This window comes from Perognathus longimembris, chromosome 7 (genome assembly GCF_023159225.1).
Source record: "Perognathus longimembris pacificus isolate PPM17 chromosome 7, ASM2315922v1, whole genome shotgun sequence".
Taxonomy (NCBI): Eukaryota; Metazoa; Chordata; class Mammalia; order Rodentia; family Heteromyidae; genus Perognathus; species Perognathus longimembris.
In genome coordinates, this window is record NC_063167.1 from 35552069 (window position 1) to 35573812 (window position 21744).

Below are 21744 nucleotides of genomic sequence, written 5' to 3' on the forward strand. Positions count from 1 at the left end.
GCTGGCATTAAACCCCAAATGAAAACTATGGGATCCTGGCTGAAGAGAGCACAGCAGGGGTAGATACATGTACTGGGTTTCTCAATGTCTCCTCATCTCCTCTCTCATCTCCACTCCCCTCCCATAAGAACAATAACATATTTTTTAAAATCTTTTGCAGATTAAATTAGGATGTTGCACTATATGTTCCTGGGAATACTGGTGGACTTGGAAAAGATCCATGGTGTACAACTTTGACAAGGTCCCTGAGGCTCAGTTGCACAGTGCTGTTCGCACTTGAGATACCAAGGGCTAGTGCAAGGCCTCCCATACTTCTGACCTACTGGCTGTAAATCAGCGGTTCCCACAGTTCCTCCCTCACTAGGGACTAAGGCCAAATACTACAATAGAAGATGTTTCTGTTCTATCACTCAGAAAATCACAATGATCTTAGGGACCACATCAGGACTTAGAATAAAGGCCAAATACACATTTTTTTCTTTACCACTATATCACAGCCACACATGGATACAATGGAAGACATAAGTCAGAGTTCTACTTGTTTTTCTAGCTGTGTGGCCTTAGATATTTTAGCCTTTTCCTGAGCTTTTCTTTTCCTTCACCAAACCTGAAATTTGAGTTGATGATCACAACCTTTTAGGGTTGTTATAAAGTGCACAGAGGTGTGAGACACTATACCTAAAGCACTGGGTTCACACTTGGAGCATTACTCCCATCACTCCCCTGGTACTTTCTAGCCCTTTCTTCCCTCACAGCCTCTCCTTCTTCCCCTTCACTAGAGTGGATGATTCAGTTAACTACATTCCTACTGACTGATGGTTCAGTTATGAAGAAATCATAATTGGCAGAGATGTGAACTTCTTTGACCATGCCCCAGGATATGTCAAAGCATAAAGTAAGCAAGACAGTGATTGCTGTCCTATGCATAGCTCAGCAGCCCTGCACTGGGAGGGGCAGGATAGCAGGGCAGCTTGCCTCCTTGGCCACAAGGACACCTTCCCCCCCCCCCCCCCCCGTGCTTTGTTCAAGTGACTTCTGGCTAGTGACCCATTCTTCCTGGTTTCCTCTGAACATTCCGGTTTTAGTGTCCCTGAAACCTCTTAGTCCCTAGCAAATTAGGGTATTTACCATCATTGTTCTAGAAGTCTGAGCTATGTATGCTCAGGGCCTCCAGCCCCTGGCAGTGTGCTACCATGTAAAGAGCACTATATCCTGGCTTCGAAGCCAGCCATTCCCCAAGTCCAAATTCTGGATTAATCACCACTTGTGGCAATGAAATTTGTAAAGATTATCTAAGACTCTTGAACCTTAGTTAGTTATCTACAAAAATACATCCATTTCTTCCCTGAATTTGTAATGAACTTCATACTATTCAGTTAAACAATTGCATACTGTTAGCAACACATGTTACTGCTTTCCTTCCTGAGTCATTCTCTATTGGAGTACCATGCCTCTAAAATCTGAGCCTGGAGTTGCAGGGAAGGGAAGTGGCCACCGAGCGGCAAGGGGCACTGCTGCCAGAACTTTTCCAGAACACACAACTCCCCTCCCCCATCCTCACACCAAAGGCATAAAGCTTTAGTAAGCAAATGATGAAAAATGGCGACACTCTAAACCCATACTTGGTTTTTCTTGTCTAAATGTCTCCCACATGCTCATAATAATGTTAAGTGCGTATCTGGACCATTTTCCATCTTGTACATTTAATTTATAATCCTCACTCCAAGGAGGTTATGAGGTGGGGGGGGGCGTGTCAAGTGTTTATTCTTAGAATTATTCAACTCCAATCAACTAATTATTCTGATGAATTGTATACTTTTTTTTTCTTTTTTGCTTGACCAGATTGGAAACAATGATAGTCATACAACTGAGATTTATTTGTAAAACTCTGAAAGACTGAGAATTCTGGAGTTCCTTAAACTGTCTCTTAAAATAAATATTTCTGACTTATCTGGCAAGTTAAAGAGGAAAAAGCAACAATCTACCAGATGATTAAGTTAAACCATGTTTAAAGGAAATATCATGGGAAGTAATAACCTTTACATGCTCAGAAGAAAACTGTACACAGTATATCTTTGTACTTTTTTCATTTAAGGAATTGTTTGTGCAAAGTAACATTAACACACCTAGTGATAGTACTTATTTACCTGGGCTGGTTTCTGGGGAGAAATAGGTCATTAATCAAATACTTTAAAAAGTTAACTTCCCAGCCAGAGCATGGTGGCTCATGCCTGCAATCCTAGCTACTCAGGACGCTCAGATCTGAGGATTGTGGTTCAAAGCCAGCCTGGGCAGGAAAGTCCATGAGACTCTTATCTCCAATTAACCACCAAAAAGCAATGCTTATGTGGTAGAGCCTGGCCTTGAGTAAGAAAGCTCAGGAACATAGCCCAGGTTCTGAGTTCAAGCCCTAGGAACAGCACACACACACACACACACACACACACACACACACACACACACACGCACACACATTAACTTTTCAGAGTTCTTAACAATATTACATGTCCCAAGGGTTCCATTTCTCAAGTAGCACAAACACAATCAACCTATGCCTGCTGGCTGGGCATTTATTTATTTATTTATTTTACATTATTGTTTTTGTTTTTGTTTTTGCCAGTCCTGGGGCTTGGACTCAGGACCTGAGCACTGTCCCTGGCTTCTTTTTGTTTAAGGCTAGCACTCTGCCACTTGAGCCACAGCACCACTTCTGGCCGTTTTCTTTATACGTGGTGCTGGGGAATTGAACCCAGGGCTTCATGTATATGAGGCAAGCACTCTTGTCACTAGGTCATATCCTCAGCCCCTGGGCATTTGTTTAGACAACTGCTAAACCGTGGATCACAGGCAGACTGTGCCACTCTGTGTCACCTTGTGACACTCTTCTTTCTTGGCAAGTGTGCATAGTATTTTACAGGTAACTTGTACTTCACAAGGTAAATATGAAAATATTACAATAAACAATGTCAATACATTAGAGGTTTCAAATGCAAACTAGAGTTTTAGATTCTTTTCTAGTTGGCAAGTTCTAACAGATAAACATTTTCAGTTCGAAGACATGAGGCCGCATTGTACTTCTATTAGGAAGGTCTGGATGGTGCAGAGCAGAGCTCCGTGCTAGTGAAGGTGCTCCAGCTGATGAGCGATGGCTGAGACAGTGGTGCCATCTGCGGGGAGATGGAGCATCCCGCTCTTTGCAGGTGGGAGGTGGGCCAAGCAGACAAATCTCTGCAGGGTTGCCCAGTAGAAAGAAAATGTAAGTTATAGATATAATTTCAAAGTTTCTGGTGGCCACATTAAAACGGTAAAAAGGGCTGGGCACCAGTGACCCACACCTGGAATCCTAGCCACTCAGGAGGCTAACATATAAGCATCACAGTTTGAAGTCCGCCAGGGCAGAAAAGTCTGTGAGACTCTATCTCTAATAAACTACTCAGAAAAAGCCAGAAGTGGTGCTGTGGCTCAAGTGGTAGAGCACTAACCTTGAGCACCAAGAGGCTCAGGACAGTGCCCAGGTCGAGTTCAAGCCCCAGGACCAGGGGAAAAGAAAAGAGCCTAGTTAAAAGACACATAAAAAGGTTACCTACCTCAATATTTTCAAAATATTACTTCACCACGGAATCTAAACAAAAATTTTGAGATATTTTGCTTCTTAAAAAATTTCTCATCTTGTGGCTTTGGAATCTGGTATGTTTTATCCTGTCAGCACATCTGAATTTGCACTGGCCACACAGTGCTCACAAACTACAAAGAGTGATAGATGCAGCATTCTACAGTTTGCATTTAATCAGTGCTAGGAGAACCCTAATGCCACATAAAAGCTGTGTAGATGAATGCTCCCTGTGGCGGGAGGGGACCTTGGGTAAGTGAGAGGTATTACTTCCTCCTCATTTCCTCCCCAGACCCCTCCCTAATGTGATCTCATGTAATACATACTTACTGCCAGGTACCCATGCTGTAGTGGGCATTCAAATGCATCATCTCAGCCCTGCAAGAATTAGAGATCTCATTTCATATTTCAAGTGAGGGAAAGGGCTAAATGAAAAGGCACTAGAAGGGAGGGTGAGGAGGAGGACACTGGGAGGGATTCAACTATGCTTCTGTACTTCTGGTGTCACTTGGGTAGGGCTTTTCATAATGCTAAGCTGCAGTGTTACCCTTGTCCAATAAACACAATGGAAGTGCTTTCCTTCTAAATAACGGTGTTTAATTTAATGAGACCAGGTCTGCAAAGTTGTTATCATTAGTTAAGTATTAACATTGCCAAGTGAGAGAAACATTTGCACACATCATTGTGAGGTATTACTACTGTGACCCAGGCTCAAAAAAGTTAAGCAACAATGTATGCAACAGCTAATCACTAACAATTGGGTTCTAACCTAGTGTGCTTGTCATTAGAGTTAGTATTTCTTGTCATTTGTTTTCTATTCAATGTGGACTGAATTTGCCCTCTGAAACATAAAATGGAAAGGACTCTTGGGAGATAAATTCCTGCTGTATGCTTCTCTCTCTCTCTCTCTGCAGGCACTCTACCACATGGCCATACTTTGTACCTCCTCCCCCCCCTTTTTTTCAAATAGTATCTCCTATTTTTGCCCAGCGCTGAACTTGATCCCAACTCTCCTACCTAAATCCTCCTGCATGGTTGGGATCACAGTTTATGGATTGAAATGAGGCTTTCCTTTCTTTTAGGTCTGCTGACCTCAAATTGCAATCTTCCATATCTCCACTTCCCTGGTAGCTAGTATTACAGGTGTGAGCCACTGTGCTCCAGGCCTTGCTTGCCATTCCCATAGGAGCAGAATTTAAAGGAAATTTTCCTTTTGTGTGTGTGTGTGTGAGGTGAGGTTTTCCCTTGAGGGAAGAGAAATGATATGGCTTTAAGCATCCTCCCCTCCACCTTATGAAATCTTCAGTAGTTTTCATTGTTCATAGGAGAGATGCTGAAGAGGAAGAGAGCAGATATTGGAGTATAGCTGCTGGAGAAAGATGCTACCAGCAAATGATCCTTTCCTTACTTGTGTGCTGACACTAAGGAAACATTCTATTGCATGCTGTACATAATGCAAGGTGGTTCAAACTGTACCAGTGGCAGTTTAATAAGAGGCATTAGGATACCTAGGACCCTGAGAGAAAGGGGGCCCTATCTAAAGTGGGAAGTCACACATGTTCACCAGGCTACTGCCACCTTTGTGCTCAAAACAGTGATTCCTCAGCAGCAGTTGCAGGTTCCATCCAGCAGATGTCGTGATGATAAAAAGAATTATTCTAGACTCATAAGAAATGGTCAAGAGAGGCAAGAGAGACCCCACAGGAAAGAAAGACCCAGTGAATTCCCGAGCTTCCTCAAGACTCGCCTGCCTGCCTGCTTGCTTTCTTCTTTCTTTTCCTTCCTTCTTTCCTTCCTCCCTCCTTCCCTCCAGCCCCCCCTTCTCTTTCTTTCCTTCTTTCTTCCTTTCATCTTTCTTTTTCTTGCCAGTCCTGGGGATTGAATTCAGGGTCTGGGAGCTGCTCCTAAACTTTTCCCCTTTCAAGCTAGTGTTCTACCATTTGAGCCACAGCTCCACTTCTGGCTTGTTTGCTGGTTAATTTGAGATAAAAAAATTTCCATGGACTTTGCTGCCAGGGCTGGCTTTGAACTTTGATCCTCAGAGCTCAGCCTCCTGAGGAGCAGAGTTACAGACATTGAGCTAGTTCCCAGCTAGTCCTCTGCTTTTAATTGATAAGAGAATATGTGTTAGCTTGGGTGGGTTTTGGTTTACAGAGCAAAGGACTGGCTCCTCTGAGGTAGATAGCAGGATATCAGTACATATCAAGAGTCAGGCATACAAGAACAGATACACACTTTGCCTTTGGATAGGCTCAGCATGTAATGTCACATGCTCAGAATCCTATGTTTTTGCCACTTTGTGATTAAACACAAGATAGCATACATAAGCCAGTAAACACAAGCCAACCATTTTCCACTGGCAACAGGCTTTCTCCATACATGCCATCCCATCATTCCTTCTGCACTTTCACAGCTCCCACATCTCTAGGGTCCTCACAAGCTGTTACTTTCTAACTATTGCCTGGATGGTGCAGAAATTGCATCCTAGGGTCCTAGGTTTCAAGAGCCGGGGAGGAGCATTCACTTACACTCTGCTCCACACTTTCTGCCTTCCAGTCTCCTAAGTTTAAACCATGCCACTGTCTTTTTAAAGTAACAGTTTAGAGAGATGTGTGCGTATATTTCTTTTAAAAAGCAGCGGCCTCTGAAATAATTAATCATCAGCCTAAATAAAACAATCAATTTGCCCACATTCCAAGAGTAGAATAAATAACATGCTGTTGAAATTTACTTACACAAATTGAGACTTTGGGGAGAAGGAAGAAATAAACTAGTTTTTTTCCTCCTCCTTCTTAGATTTGTTTACTGTATAATCTCTGGAGTTTCTGCATTTTATGATGTGACTACTGATTAAAAAGATATATGGTTGTGTATTGATGTCTTTGAAATACTATACAAATTCCTAATACCTTGGGATATTTCCCCGCTAATGCTACTAAGGGAAATGGTAGCATTTTGTATTTAAACAAGGCTAAAACATATTCACTCAAATGAGTTGCTTTAAATTGAATTTTCTTAAGTCATTAATGAGAAAATGAAGACATATGGGTGGTCAAGCATGAAATGTAAATGATATTTCTTTTTTTGCCAGTCCTGGGGCTTGGATTCAGGGCCTGAGCACTGTCCCTGAGTTTCTTTTTGCTCAAGGCTAGCACTCTACCACTTGAGCCACAGCACCACTTCTGGCTTTTTCTCTCTATATATGTGGTGTTGATGAATTGAACCCAGGGCTTTGTGTATTTGAGGCAAACACTTTACCACTAGGCCATATCCCCAGCCCAACATTTTTCTTTTTAAGGCATTATTATCCAACATTACTTAAGGTTCAAGTTTACATTTGATAATGCTAACTGATCATATTTTGCAATATGCTGGAACAATGCAGTTTATGATCCCAATCTTCTGTCAGCAGATTGAAAAAAGAGCTTGCCTGTTCTTGATCTAAGGAAATTTTTGGAAAAGAATTCCAAGTATAAAATTAATATAGAAGGTGTTGGAGAAAAGCAAAGACAAACCTAGTCTTTCTTAAATAGAGGCAAAGCTACCAGTGAATTTCCTTAAGGGCCAACTAATATAAGGAACATGCTTCTGTCCTTCTGTTAAGATGAGGAGATGGCAAATAGTACAGTACTTGTCTAGCAAGAATGAGTTCCAGAGTTCAAATACCAGTACTAAAAATAAATACTATCTAGGTGTGGTGGCTCACACCTGTAATCCTAACTACTTGAGAGGCTGAGAATGGGAGAAATGAAGTTCTGGTCAGCACATGAAAAAGAAAGAAAGAAAGAAAGAAAGAAAGAAAGAAAGAAAGAAAGAAAGAAAGAAAGAAAGAAAGAAAGAAAGAAAGAAAGAAAGAAAGAAAGAGAGAAAGGAGGGAGGGAGGGAGGGAGGAAAGGAAGGAAGGAAGGAAGGAAGGAAGGAAGGAGGGAAGGAAGGAAGGAAGGAAGGAAGGAAGGAAGGAAGGAAGGAAGGAAACCAATGCAAGAACCCATCTCGACCAATAAGTCATGCATGCTGCTGTGTGGAGGAGGCCTTGGAGAGGAGGATTGTGCTTAGAGGTATGCCCCGAGCAAAAACTCAAGAACCTATCTGAAAACTTACTAAAATAAAAAAGACGGGGGGCGGGAGGCACATGGCTCAAGTGGTAGAACATCTGCCAAGGATATTCAAACCCCAGTCACTTTTGCTGCAGGTTATTTTTAGATAAGCTCATCCATTATGGCTGGCAAGTAACTGGGGTGGCAGGTACCTACTACCAACCATACCTAGCTTATTGAAACGAGCGTGAGGTCTCACTAAGTTTCTTTCAGGGCTGGCTTTAAACCTTGATCCACCTCATCTCTGCCTCCAGAGCAACTGCGAATACAAGTATTAGTTACTACACTGGGCCCGCAAGAGAAATTTCTTGAAAGGAGATTTATAAACCTATTTTCAGCCCTCTAGGTCTAGTAAGCCTCCGAATGGCAACCTTTTCTTCTTTCTAGGAAGCTGGTAGGAAATGCAAAGTAGAACTTCACTCAGAGACTCCGGAAAATCGAGAAGGACTTTCCTAGTCTGAGGCTACTACCATCCTATCACCAGAGATTTCAAAGAAAGGCAGTGAAAAATACACACTTAGCTAAGTATGAAGCATAAATACCTCCTTAAATATAACTGATCTACAATATATGTTCAGATTGCATACCAGTGCACATGCTTCATGACACCTCAGAGTGTCACAAATTCCTGCCAAAAAAGAATATGAATAATTTCAAGTTCTTAGGTACATCATGAAGTTTGTGCTAGCTTTCCTTAAGATTTAAGTTGCTTTATAGCAAGGGTAGAGAATGTTCAGCCCACAAGTGAAAAATCATTTGGCCCTGTCAAAGCAACTGAAATTCAATTTGAATTTCAATTTGAAATTCAATGAATATAGGTGACTGGGAGCTGGTGGCTCATGCTTGTTATCCGAGATACTCAGGAGGCTGAGTCTGAGGATTGCAGTTTGAAGCAAGCCAGGGAAGGAAAATCTGTGAAACTCTTGTCTCCAATAAACTAATCAGAAAAATCCACAAGTGGCATTGTGGCTCAAGTAGTCGAGTGTTAGCCTCGAGCACAAAGGCTTAGGGACAGCACCCAGGCCCAGAGTTCAAGTCCCAGGACTGGCCAAAAAAAGGGGGGGGGGTGATTTTATCATAGCAATATGTTTGTAGTAAGTGAATCATAATAATATTAATTTTGAGAGACAAGTAAGGAACATCCACTGTGGGATATACAGAACACATACATGACAGAATAGACAGGTATGCTTATCAGACCCTGTATTGTGGCAACTCAGAGAGCAATGTCAAGCAGGCTGGGAGTGTACATGTTATGAAAGTGTCAAAACCCTGTGGTGAAACTGTAACTATCTGGCATTGATGAGGTTATGCAGTGGTGATTCTTTGTGATGTTGATGAGCTTGCCTCCAACAAGAATGACATGTCAACATCTTTGTCAACATAACCTTCATCCATGTCCATGATCAATAATCCTCACATAAACTAGATCTCAGGGGAAGATGACAAAAACTACATTATCCAGAAAAGACCTCTAGAGTCGACAATGCAAACGTTAATATGTTCCAAATCCAAGATTCAGAATTAGAACAAAGATCAAAGCAAAGTAATTTCATTGCTGCTGACAGACACACACTGGACAGTTGTTAAAACCTAAGTTATTAAAACCTAAGAAATGTTGAATCCTGCAAACGGAGACTACAAGGGAAACAAAAACTGATATACAGTGATCTTTCCAAGAGAAATAGACAAATGATTTTGTTGTTGGTTTTTTGTTTTTGAAGGCAAAGGCAAAGCTCTGTGCCACTCTGGAGCACCACTACAGCCCAGAATATCCTGAACTCAATGAATCAGAGGTCAAATGCAACTGGATAAAAATCAGTGCTCCTCAGGGAAGTTTGGAATCACAAATGGCTTTCACTAGGCCTCACTGTGACAGAGACATTAGTCATATGAGTTATGTAGTGAGCAAGCTAAAGAAGTGGAGGCCCATGTAGAGGGGGGTTTGTGAAGAGTGTGCGTGGCTGCTGCAGAGTTGTTAGTACCAAAGTAAAATTGTTTCAGAATGCTGGTTTGTTTTGGAGTACTGTCTCAGGTGGGATTACTGACAGGACAAGATATTGAAAAACACTGAAGGACTCTGAAGATTTCCACTTCTTTTTCTGTAGCTTGTTGTAAGACAATGGGCATTACAAATACTACCCAACTGCCTATTTTTGTTGGTTGGATAACTGCAGAGTTTGACACGTGAGAGGAACTGCTGTCATTGCAAGCCATACATAGGACTAGAAGATGTGGGGACTGAGCTGAGTGCTGGTGTCTCATGCCTGCAATCTGAGCTTCTCAGGAGGCTAAGAATAGGAGGATCAAGGTTGAAAGCCAGTCCAGGCAGGAAAGTCTGTAAAACTCTGATCTCTAATTAACTGGCAAAAAGCCAGAAGTCTATCTGTGTGGCTCAAGTGTCATGAATGCTAACTTTGAATGAAGTAGCTCAGAGACAGCACCTAGACCCCAAGTTCAAGCTGTAAAATAGGTACACACACACACACACACAAAAGCTAGAAGTAGAGCTGTGCTCAAGTGATAGAGAGCCAGCTTTGAGCAAAAAGCTAAAGGACAGCATCATTCAGTCCTTGTCACACACACCCAGTGCTAGCAACCCATCTCCCAAGATGTGAGGGACTTTTTTTTGTTTTTGTTTTTAAGGTTGAGGACAGAGAGACTTGTTTTATCACTGAAAAAGTGAGGACATTTGAAATTTAAGTGGCTTTACTACAACTAGATATAGCCATGATTATCTAAAAAAAAAAAAAAGTTAATAGCATTTGTCAAAAAAGAACTGAATCATCTCAATCTTGATCCAAGCTATTTAATTATATGCTACTGTATCACACACTGAAGCAGTCTCTGTGCACAGGTAGCTCAACAATGTGATATCAAAAAGGACAGTATAATTAGTGTTTAAATTTGTGAGTACACACACGTGTGTGTATGTGTGTGTGCACGTGCATTATAAAGGGAGAAAAAAAGGACTGTATATAAATTTTGTTATAAGCAGAGGGTTGAACAACCACCAGGAGTCACTGAATGGTCTTAACTTGGAATATGGTGTTCTTGTTTAACACTGTCAAGGGTGGTGGCTAAGTCAGGGAACATGGGGTTTTATCAACTGCAGGATGAAATCAATCAGTTCCTAGAGATGAAGGGAAAACATGTCAGGGAGCTCAATGATAGTAAAAGGCTGTATGATCTCTTGTTCACAATGGGAATTACCTAGTACCTTTCAGAGCTGAACATCAAGCTGCAGGGCCCCAAGGAGCTTCTCCTCTCCCTGGTTCATTTGTATAATTCATTTGTTTAATAGGGAACACTTCATTAATTTTTGTGACATTATTGAACAGTGGCTGTGCTAATCTTCTCTGTAACGTTTCACTTTTAGTGTATGTGCTGTCAAAGTTAGCACAGCTCCCTGCTTTAAATGTGAAATTGTTTAAAACTAAATGGAGGCTGTAGAAAAGACAACTTGAAAAGAATAACATAATGCATTTCCTTACTCTTGAATATGCTGGTGAATGTGAGAAGCTAATTTGAGAAGCTTAGTGAACATTGCAAAGATGTGAAAGGTAAACAAATGGAACTGAACATCTTTGCTATACCTATAGTTCAGGGAGGAACTGATAACCTACAACATGAAATCATTCAACAGCAAATCAATGATAAGCTGAAGCAACCTCTCACTGTCTCAATTTTGTGTTATATAAGCATGATGAATTTCGCAGTTTGAGTAACCATACATTGAATTAAGCATCTGTCTTTGGACCAACTAACAGCTGTGAGTTCTTTTCAAAAGTTACCAATGCAGGGGCTGGGGATATGGCCTAGTGGCAAGAGTGCTTGCCTCACATACATGAGGCCCTGGGTTCAATTCCCCAGCACCACATATACAGAAAACTGCCAGAAGTGGCGCTATGGCTCAAGTGGCAGAGAGTGCTAGCCTTGAGCAAAAAGAAGCCAGGGACAGTGCTCAGGCCCTGAGTCCAAGCCCCAGGACTGTTAAAAAAAAAAAATTTAAAGTTACCAATGCAAACAGCCAACTGCATTCCAGTCTGACTGACCAAACATAGAAAAGTAACATCATCAAGAGAGACCAGAATATCCTAAATCTATTCTATTTTAAGACGGGCTTAAGCCAAGCGCTGGTGGCTCATGCCTAATCCTAGCTACTCAGGAGGATGAGATCTGAGGATTGCTCTTTGAAACCAGCCCAGGCAGAAAAGTCCCTATGAGAGTCTTATCTCCAATTAACCATTCAAAAAAACAGAAGTAGAACTATAGTTCAAAGCGGTAGAGTGCTAGCCTTGAGCAAAAGAGCTGGGGGACAGCACCTAGGCCCCAAGTGCAAGCCCCACAACCGACCAAAAAAATGTTTTTTAAAGTATGCTTTACTTTGGAAGGTATTACCAACAGGAATGCCCCATCTTCCAAAACTGCACCGGATACCAAGGAGACCCTTAAAGAATGGGAATCTCTCTAAGGGTACACCACACTGCGCTAAGCTCCTGGAAGCAGCCCCGTAAACCGGAGAGAAAAATGAGAAACAAAAGCAGAGGCAGCAACTATGGGGAGAATAATGGCTTGGATTTTCCAATGCTTTTCTACTGGAACGGGTTTACAGGGGGCTGCTGCCTCAGGAGTTTAAGATCTGTGGACTATTGAACTTTTTTTTTTTTTTTTTTTAATAAAACATCCTCTGTGAATGGGCAGGAATAGGGAGTTTAGAAAATGAAGCACCCAGGGCTGGGGATATGGCCTAGTGGCAAGAGTGCTTGCCTCGTATACATGAGGCCCTGGATTCAATTGCCCAGCACCACATATACAGAAAATGGCCAGAAGGGGCGCTGTGGCTCAAGTGGCAGAGTGCTAGCCTTGAGCAAAAAGAAGCCAGGGACAGTGCTCAGGCCCTGAGTCTAAGGCCCAGGACTCGCCAAAAAAAAGAAAAAAGAAAAAGAAAATTAAGCACCCAAGAATTCAGAGAACCCAGACGCCATACCATGCAAAAGCATTCCGTGTTTTAAAAATAATTTATTCACCCCAGTCTCTTGCTCCTAATTGCCCAACGCACAGACCCTCTGCAACTTCTGCACCTGATGACGAAAGCATGCAAGCGCCTTGCAGCCACTCCCGGGACAGCCCAGAGCCACTTTGTTACAAGTGTATCCAATGCCCGGGCACCGGGGACTTGTGGGGCGCCTCGCACGCCTGCTTCACTCGCCCTGCAGCTCCCAAAGGTGACGGGTGTCTTAAGTGGACCTTGCCAAACTGGCGGACAACACGCTGCGTACCCCGAAATGCTCCAGATGCCGGAACCATGGCTTCTTGGTGCCGGTCAAGGGCCATTCGGGCAAATGCAGCTGGAAGCACTGCACCTGCGAGAAGTGCTACTTAATTACCGAGCGCCAGAAGATCATGGCCGCGCAGAAGGTGCTCAAGAAGCAAGGGGCAGAGGAGGAGGCCGAGGCAGCCCTGGGTGCGCCAGGGCCGCAAAGGCTTCCCGGGGCTGCGGTGGCAGCCGTGGCCACTATACCTGCGGCCATGGCCGCCACGGCGGCAGCGGCTGCCACGCCCGGCCCAGGCCTCCACCTGCTGCCGCCTCCGCTGGGGGCGGCCCGGGGCGTCGGCCTGGGCCTTGACGGCTGTGGGGCCCCTCGATTTATGCAGAGGCCGCCGAGAGGCCGCAGCCCCGGGCCCAGCGCCTTCCAGCCGGTGCTGAGCAATCGCGGCCACGGCCGCGCAGGGCCGAGTGATCACGCGGCCGCCTCATGGATGCCCAGCTGCGTGGTGCCCCCGCTGCCGCCAGAGCCCGTGGCCCGGCCCTTCCCCTGCCGTCCAGAGGTGCGCAGGCCGCTGCGGCCTGTGCCTACCTCACCATTCGCCAACTTCCGTAAGTCCCGGGCTGCGCGTGCGCGGGTGCACTGGCTCGGCCTCACAGGCCGCAGGGTTCCCTTGTGGCCGACCGAGTCGGCGGGGCAGGGCGGGCGTGCTTCTCCGGGGCTTTTACACAAGGAATGGCGGTCCTGGGTCTTTTAGTAGTTAGATGCAGTGTTTTTCTTTTTCTCTTTTTTTAAATTTATTGTTGCTTGGCGTGTTTTGGGGGATTTTTCTGCTTTTCCATTTTGCAAGAAAAAACATGGCGCCCATCCCAGTCAGTAGTGGCATCTCCATGGAGACACTCTGGGGGTGTGTGTGGTCCCAGCCCACTTCCCTCCATAGGATTTAGGCCTTCCCGCCCTCTCCCGCCATTTTGTCGCTGTGCACGCCCCCTCCCGCCATTTTGTCAGGCTGGAGCCTTCCATGGCCGCAGTTCTTCCCGAGTGGACGGGTTGGACTTGGACTGTGCCTGCGCCTGCGCATCCTCCCTTCCTTTGGTGCGGGCAGAAAACGCTGCTGCGGCGGTCTTCTCCAGTGCACATACGTGCACACTTTCCGGCCCTTTTGCATCTTCCTGCCGTACCTGGGTGTGCTTGGGCACAAGACAGAAGCTTCTTGGCTACTTTGTACAGAGCAATAGTTGGTCTACAGAGATGTTCTTGCAACTTTTTCCTCTCTCCTCAGGTTGTGCATGTTCCCTGTGCTGTGCTGGTTTCAGTATTTGGCAGAATTTCAAGTCACGTGTAGATTTGAGCCTTTTTATTTGTGTGTGTGGTACTGAGACTTGAACCCAGGGCGTTGGAACTTGGTTGGCAGATGCTTTACTATGTGAGCCACATCCTCGGGTTTTTTTTGTTTTAAGTGTTTATGCTTGGACCCTGATTCTTCTATTTATGCTTTCCTTGTAGCTGGGATGACAGGAATGCACCAAACTTCTTATTGATTGCGATAGAGGTTTTTAAGCTTTTATTCATTTTATTGTTAATATAAAGGTGATGGAGACAGAACTTTTTGAACTCATGGTGGTTTTGCCCAGGGTTCACCTCAAGCCTTCATCCTCCCACCTCAAGCCTTCATCCTCCCAATCTCTGCCTCCAGTGTAGCTAGAACTACGGGCAGATTTGAGGTTTTAAAAATAAGAATAGCTCGTAATGGGTATAAACATGTGTTTTCTTGGTATTTTGTTCCATGGTAGTATAGGAAGGGCACAGGTCAAAGTCAAGAGCTGCTCACCCTTTAGCCTTAAACAAGCACCTCCCTCCATGGCAATCTCTTCCTTCTGTATTCTGGAGAATTTCTTTTTGTAGAGCTGTGGTCATTTCTGCCTTTTGGAACTTACTGGAAATCTAGGTACCCAAGAAACTAGTTGTATAATAGGGAAGACAGACCCCCAAACAGCAATTCTAAGAGAATGCCATTTTCCTGATCTAAGGATTTGTATGGGAGGGGGGAGGGCTCCCTTTCTTTTATTCATTTCTCAACAAACAGAAGCAGCACAGTGTGGCAGACACCAGTAATGTGAAGAGATGGGGAGAAAGAAGTCACCTTCTATATTAATCTTATTCTTTCCTTCCTTCCCTTCCTTCCTTCTATCCTTCCTTCCTTTCTTTTGTTTTTTTCTTCCTATGCCAGTGACTGGGGTTTGAACTCTAGTATTCACTCTGCTTTTTAGCTCAGGGCAGGCACTCTTCCAGTTGAGCCACACCTCAACTTCCATTCAGTATTAATCTTGGTTGTTAACTTGACTAAATTGAGAAGCCCCTAGGAGGCTAGTGAAGCACACCTCTGGGTGTGTCTTAAGGTATTTCCAGAGAGGGTTAACTAAAGGAGGAAGATGACTGAACGTGAGTGCCACTTTCCCATAGGCAGAGCTGGGATGGGTGGGGGTACAGTGCTGTGCGGCACATAAGGGGAAAAGGAGAGAGTCCACTAGCAGACATGCTCTCTGTGCTTCCTGGCTGCCATGAGGTGATCAGCTTGCTCTTCCATCCCTTCCCACCATGTTCTACCTTACCACCACCCAGAAACAATGACCAGTAAGCATGGACTGAAACTGAGCTAAATTAAATCCTTCTTCAGGTAATTGTCATAGCACAGAGAAACTGATTAACATACATTCCTTGTCTTCTGGGATCTAGTTTGTGTGTGTGATGTTTATGTGTGTTATGTGTGCGACAGTAAAGAATCACACAACTTAATGTACAGAACTCTAGTAGCTGATGGATTAGTTGTTGTCCCAAGGAAGAGTTGAGAATATAGATGATCTTCAATTTATGATGGGCCTTTGTCTTGATAAGTATTATAAGCTGGAAAATGTCAAAAATCTATTCATTGTGTGTAACATGCTTGTTTTAGTAACAGTTCGCATACAGCAGTGGCTGTTTTTCCTGGTGACCCCCTGGCTGGCTGAGAGAAAACTGCACCTTTCTGTAGATAACTGGTATCTTGAGAGAATATTTCCGTGCATATTGCCAGTTCAGGAAAAGATCAAAATGTCATCTGTTTTCTCTAGAATGTATACCACTTTTACACCATGAACAGATCAAAATCATTTAGTTGAACCTTGGTAAGTCAGGCACTGCCTCTGCTGTGGACTTTGGAGGCAAGGTGAAGTAGGTAGTAAAAGCCGCCTAAGTCGAGGGAGCAGCATCTGAAAAGGCCTCAAGATGAAGCAAGAGTAGAGGGGTGAGACTGAAGGACTAGTGAGGCTGACTGTATATGGAATGTGAAAATTCTGCGCGTGTGTGTTCACATGAGCTTTTACTGTGTGCTTGAACTCAGAGCCTTGTGCTCTTGCTTGGCTTTTTCACTAAAGGCTTGCATCTACCACTTGGGCTATAGCTTTACTTCCAGCTTTTTGCCAGTTAATTGGAGATAAGAGTCTCACAGGCTTTTCTGTCTGGGCTGGATTCAAACCATGATCCTCAGATCTTAGCCTTCTAAGTAGCTAGGGTTATGGTTATGAGCCACTACTGCGCATCTCAGAATGTGAGAGTTTTTCAGTTGAGTATGAGTGTTTGTTATGCTGTTACCCTGGGACAGTAATGTGAAGCCTTTCCCTTCCAGCTCTATTTGTAATATTTCTCTCATTGCCCTTCTTCTTCAGGCCATCCTCTGAGCATGAACTCCAGCTGTGTGGTGGGTACTGAGTACATGGAGAGAGAGTCTTCCAAGCTGTACCCTAGCTGTTCCACCATGCATTCCTACTGCACCTTCTCTCTGGGTTACCAGGATGCATCCCCAGGCCTGGGGCTGTCCCCACAGAGGGGCTTCCGGCATGTCTCTTGCAGCCACTTCCATGGAGGAGGCTTGGTGAGTCCCAGCCCCAACTCTTTCCAGGTTCTTCCTCCTTATCCTAGCTGCCCTTGCTGCATTTATTGGCTTGTAGTCCCTGGAAGCCAGTGGTCATAAATGGTGCACCTCCAGGAGGCCCCTCTGTAGACAGGGCTGCAGCTTTGGGCCTGTGGCATAGGCTGTAACATGCACTTTTCAGAGCTAGAAGGCTCCAGAGCACGGGCTGATCACTAGCTTTGACTCAAGAGATACTGCTGCTAGAATGGCCTCCATGCTTCTTGCATGAATGAGGGACTGAGATTCAGATGGTGCATCTGGCTCGTGGGTAGCTAGGATTGTGTACTGCCATCATTGACTCCAGTGCCCAGAAGTTTTCTCCTGTCCCAAGGGTATGTCTCACACAGAGGCGGGGAAGACCTGGCTCTTGGCCCTTCTCATGCTGCTGCTGGCTGCCAGTGCCTGTGGGGCTGCCTTTAGCTACTCCATTGCAGCCAGGAAGGCAGGGCATTGCCAGCCTCCATACAAAGAGAGGGGCTGTGGCCACGGAACGCCAACAACGCACCTTCTGCTCATACAGAAGCCTGATCCTGGCATCTAGGGCAGGACTCTGACTGATGGGTTTGCTAGACATCTTCCTTAAGAGTGTCATCTCATCAGTTATCTGGTCCTGAGCTCCTACCACCAGCTCTTGGGAGGGGCTGAGCAGCTTGGGATTCAAGCCCTAATAATCCCCTTTCTACTCCAACCACATCTGAGGGAGAATCTGATGTGTGTGAAGCTGTTTCAAACCCAAGAGCTGGTGAGTCATTTTACTCTGCTGCCCTTCACAGGCTGGAGACACTCCCTAGGGATGCCCTTCCCTTTCTTGTCCTGTCCCTGTCCACCTGCTCCTTCTGGGCTCCTCCAGGGGCTGGAGTTGAACAGGCTCAGGATGTACTTTTGCCTCTGTACCCCAGATGAGTAACCTGGCCTCCCAGGAGCTCACTCAGGTGAGGTCCAAATGACAGAGACATAGGAGCACCTGTTAATGAACTGGTTCGATAAGGTGTGCCTAACTCAGGGTCTGGAACGTTGTAGCTGATTAAGAATGAAGTCCTTCTCTTTCCTGTGGTCAATTCAAGTCAGAAAATGATGGTTTCGGGTAAGGAAATGGTCTAGAGCCTTAAATGTGTCCTATCTGTCCCTCCAATCTAGGGAACAGGATGTGGGGATTCTCAGACTCACTTGACAAAGAACACTTTGAGGAGCACTAGGCCTCAGAGGCCTAGCGGTGCCTGAGCCAAATTCATGTATTTCCTCCTGTGTCTACTGCATCCCCCCTCCAGATCCTCTTAGTGTCCTCCACCAAGGAGCCCAAACATGGCAGTCTGCTCCCAGAGGCCACTTGCCTGAGGTCACCTAGCCTCTCTTGCCTCAGGAGCATCCAGGTTACACCCAAGTTGTTTATTACTTGTCCCAAAGGCCTCCTGACACTTGGGTTAAAAATCATCTCCTGCACCAGAAAGGGATTCTCCTGGGTCAAGTTGTATTTGACTCTACGGTTGCACTGTAACTAGCTGGTTGGGCTCACACAGATTTGCTTCTGACCAGTGTGGTGGCTCTGTACTATTCTTATACTGAACCTGTTTTTTATTAGCACAACCAGGTTGAATATAACTTACCTCCTAGTATTTAAGGACATGGGCACCCATTCCCCTCCCCGCCATCCCCCGCACATGCAGAAGGGGCACTCAGTACCATGATCTGCTGGTCCCAGGCATAGCTGAGTAGGCCTGCGATCCTTCTAGCCTTCAGTCATTTTGGCTGGTGTTTATGGACACTGGCTCCAAGTGCCCTGTGCCAAGTGTCTTGTGAGTCGCCCATTCTGGAGAGCGAGAAGCATGTTTGGCCAGGCTACCTGGCTGTCTCTCATCATTCTGCTATGTGTGTCTCACAGGTGTCTGAACCAGTGAGAGACTTCCAGCCAACCTACTACCCGCCGCCGCCGCCGCCGCCACCCCCACCTCAAGTGCCACCGCCCCCGTTCCTGCCACCAGGCTTTCTCTCTGCGCTCCACTTCCTCCCACCGCCTCCACCACCACCATCACCACCGCCTTTCTCTCTGGCCATCCTGTCTGATACAGACAGGGAGAACACTGGTGAGTCTTCCCACACCCAGAAGACCCAGGAAGGAGGACAGCCTTGTGACATGGGGGCATAGAACCTGAGCTTCCAGTCCCCACGTCCTCATCTAGTTTCCATAAAAGTGTGCATCTGTGGGAGGGGCACAGGATTCACAGGCCCCAAGTGCCTCTGTGATCATGGGCTGGATTTGAACAGGGTTTTTGTTTGTTTGTTTGTTTTTAACATGACTAGAAGAACCATTAGATGAGCTAGGGGAGTATGGTGCCAACCCCATTTTACTAAAAGGGAAAGCAGCCGAGGCCTGCTGCACACTAGATGTGTACGTAATACTGTATGAGCTGGCCTAGGTGGCTGGAGGCTCCCCGGTCCAGTGCTGGTGGCCTGCACATGAGTCCTGACCCCTACACTCCCAGCTGCATGACTTGGGGAGCACCTTCCCTCCTCGGGGCCTTATTCAGCATCTGCAAAAGGGGACCCATAGTGGTTCTGTCCTCACAAGGCAATTCTGAGAGCGAGGAACGGAGGTGGAGGTGGAGCTGGCATCTGTACTGTGTGTCTGGAGCCAGAACGCCCATCTTCTACCTGGTATCTTTAAGGAAGATTCACTGGCCACAGGGCTGGGAACAGTAGAGAAGCCTTGGAGAAAGAGTCCTGCACGTGAGGACAGGTGACACACACACTTTTTAAATCGCCTGTCTTCTTTGTCTTTCACAGATGACCAGGGTGCAGAAGCTCCCCAAAGGCCCAACCAGCCATCCTCTCAGGAGAAGTCTGACTAAGCCCAGGTCACCCTCGGCCGTCAGGGGAGTCAGGGGTGTTAGAGCAATGATTTTCTTGTCTATGTTCATTGTTGTGTTGGAAAGAAGGATATTGATAGGTTTAAGAGGACAGCTAATTTCCACTCAAGATGGAAGATGAGTGATTTGGAAGGTTGGCGTTGGAGAGAGGCATGGAGGAAGATATAACTTGGGAGGGAGGGCCAGGACTCTGAGGAGTGGGGGTTGGTGAAGCTCACCGTTAGGAATGAATTTAGCCATCCTGGGGGTATACCCTTTATGGGACTCCCCCAAAGGCAGCCTTTGATTTCCTCAGGCTCCACTCAGGACAGAAGGCACCATTTATTTCAGTCTTCTGCCACCTTTTCCTGGTCCCCAGGGCTGGGACATCACACACATCAGTGTCCCAACCTATGCAGATGGCTAGTGCGAGCAGCCAGGACCGGGGTGCTGACAGCGGGTCTGCAGCGTCTCACAGTGTCCCACCTTACTCGGCCACTGGCCCTCACCTTCTTTAGTAGTTTGGCTAGCAAGCACCCTGACCACCGTGGATGCTTCACTTTCCCTCCACGAAGCTTAAGCTGGCATAGGCATCATTTCTGGTTTGAAAAAAAATCTGTTCAAGTTTTACTATTAGGTGTTTTAAAGTAGGCCACTTGTAAGTACTGAAGCAGTTCTCAGAGAATAGAATCGCCTGTTACATCAGTAGTTTCCTTTCTGGGAACAGTTGACTGTTGAAATAAAATGAGCAATGGAAATCCTTGTGGAAAGTCTGTTCTCTCACAATTCTGGTGGAGGGCTGAATGAGGCAGGAACCTGCATAGTTTTAGGGGATTTGGGTTCAGGGCCTGTCACTTGCTTAGGCAAGGTTCTCCCTGGTCTCCTCCACTCCCTTAATCTCAGGTGTCAAGTAAAAGTGTAGTAGATTACTCTACTTTATTAATACTAGTTAAGCCCTTTAAAAAATTCTGAGTTAGCATTTTGCTATTAGCCCTGAGTTTAATTCCTAGTACTGCAAAACAAAACCTGACCCCATTCTGCTACTTTATGATTCTAGGGTTGTTTTTGTTTTTGTTCTACTCTTAGTTATGTTTGTTCCTTCAACTGTATTCAGAACCTGGCAGTATCTGGTTCTGACTCTGAGAAGCATGGCATCTAGCAGGAAAGATGGACAAGAAGATGCACTGGTACCAGGACTGAGGTTGAGGAGCTGTGCCTGGTGGAGCCAAGATCATGAATATATTCTAAAGGGCAGGAATGAATAAGGAAAAGAAGAGTAATCCCAGTGGGGCGAGGAGAGGGAAGGAACCAGAGGGAAGGATTTTGTGTGAGAGGCGGGGAAGGGCTAACACCAAGAAGAACAGGCTGACATGTGCACGTGCTGACTTGCCTGTGGGCATCTAAATAGTCTCTGAGATCCCAGGACTGGGAGACCACTGCAAAAGGATACCCTATCCTATTCTCTCACACCAGTGTGAATTGGGGGCCCAGGGTCTGCTGTGTTCTGTTAGAAGGCACCAGACCAGTCTCTATAATGGGAATTTTACAGGGCAAATACATCCAGGTAGACACAGACATATGGAGGCCTGGGGCCTGCAAGTCAGCACTGGCTACAGCCTCACCTCATAATGGAGTTGACTAGCCCAGCTCAGTCCTCTCAGTGCTGGTTCCTGCCCTGCAGACCACTGTGATTCAGGACCATGGGAGGGGGGTGGGAGAATATTTGCCTTCTTGGTCCCCTGGGCCTCACCACCCTAACCAGCCCTTGACCTTTCAGTCCAGCAAGGTAGGGCTAGATTGTGACTTTACTTTCTCATTACATTTGAAATATCTTTCTACCAGGATGAATTAATTACAAGACAGTTTGTGACCATGTGGACTGTACCATTCTAGATTAGTGCAAGGCAAGGAAATGGATTCAGAGCATAGGCTTTGGCCTTGTGAAAAGAGTGTTGTGCTGTTATGGGGATCCTAA

The 21744-nt window shown here is 45.5% G+C and overlaps 1 protein-coding gene and 1 non-coding gene across 2 annotated transcripts; one reads left to right on the top strand and one right to left on the bottom strand.

Annotated features, from left to right (window-relative positions):
- The first annotated feature begins 3145 nt into the window (after positions 1-3145).
- Dmrtb1 (DMRT like family B with proline rich C-terminal 1) lies at positions 3146-20513 on the top strand. Its single transcript, XM_048352119.1, has 5 exons — positions 3146-3200; positions 12953-13588; positions 16682-16887; positions 18806-19007; positions 19708-20513. Exons 1-5 carry the CDS (start codon positions 3146-3148, stop codon positions 19770-19772), a joined length of 1164 nt encoding a protein of 387 aa, XP_048208076.1. The 3' UTR covers positions 19773-20513.
- Positions 11004-11110, bottom strand: LOC125355765. Its single transcript, XR_007211702.1, has one exon. It is a non-coding gene; the product is annotated as a U6 spliceosomal RNA (small nuclear RNA).
- Positions 20514-21744: the final 1231 nt, after the last annotated feature.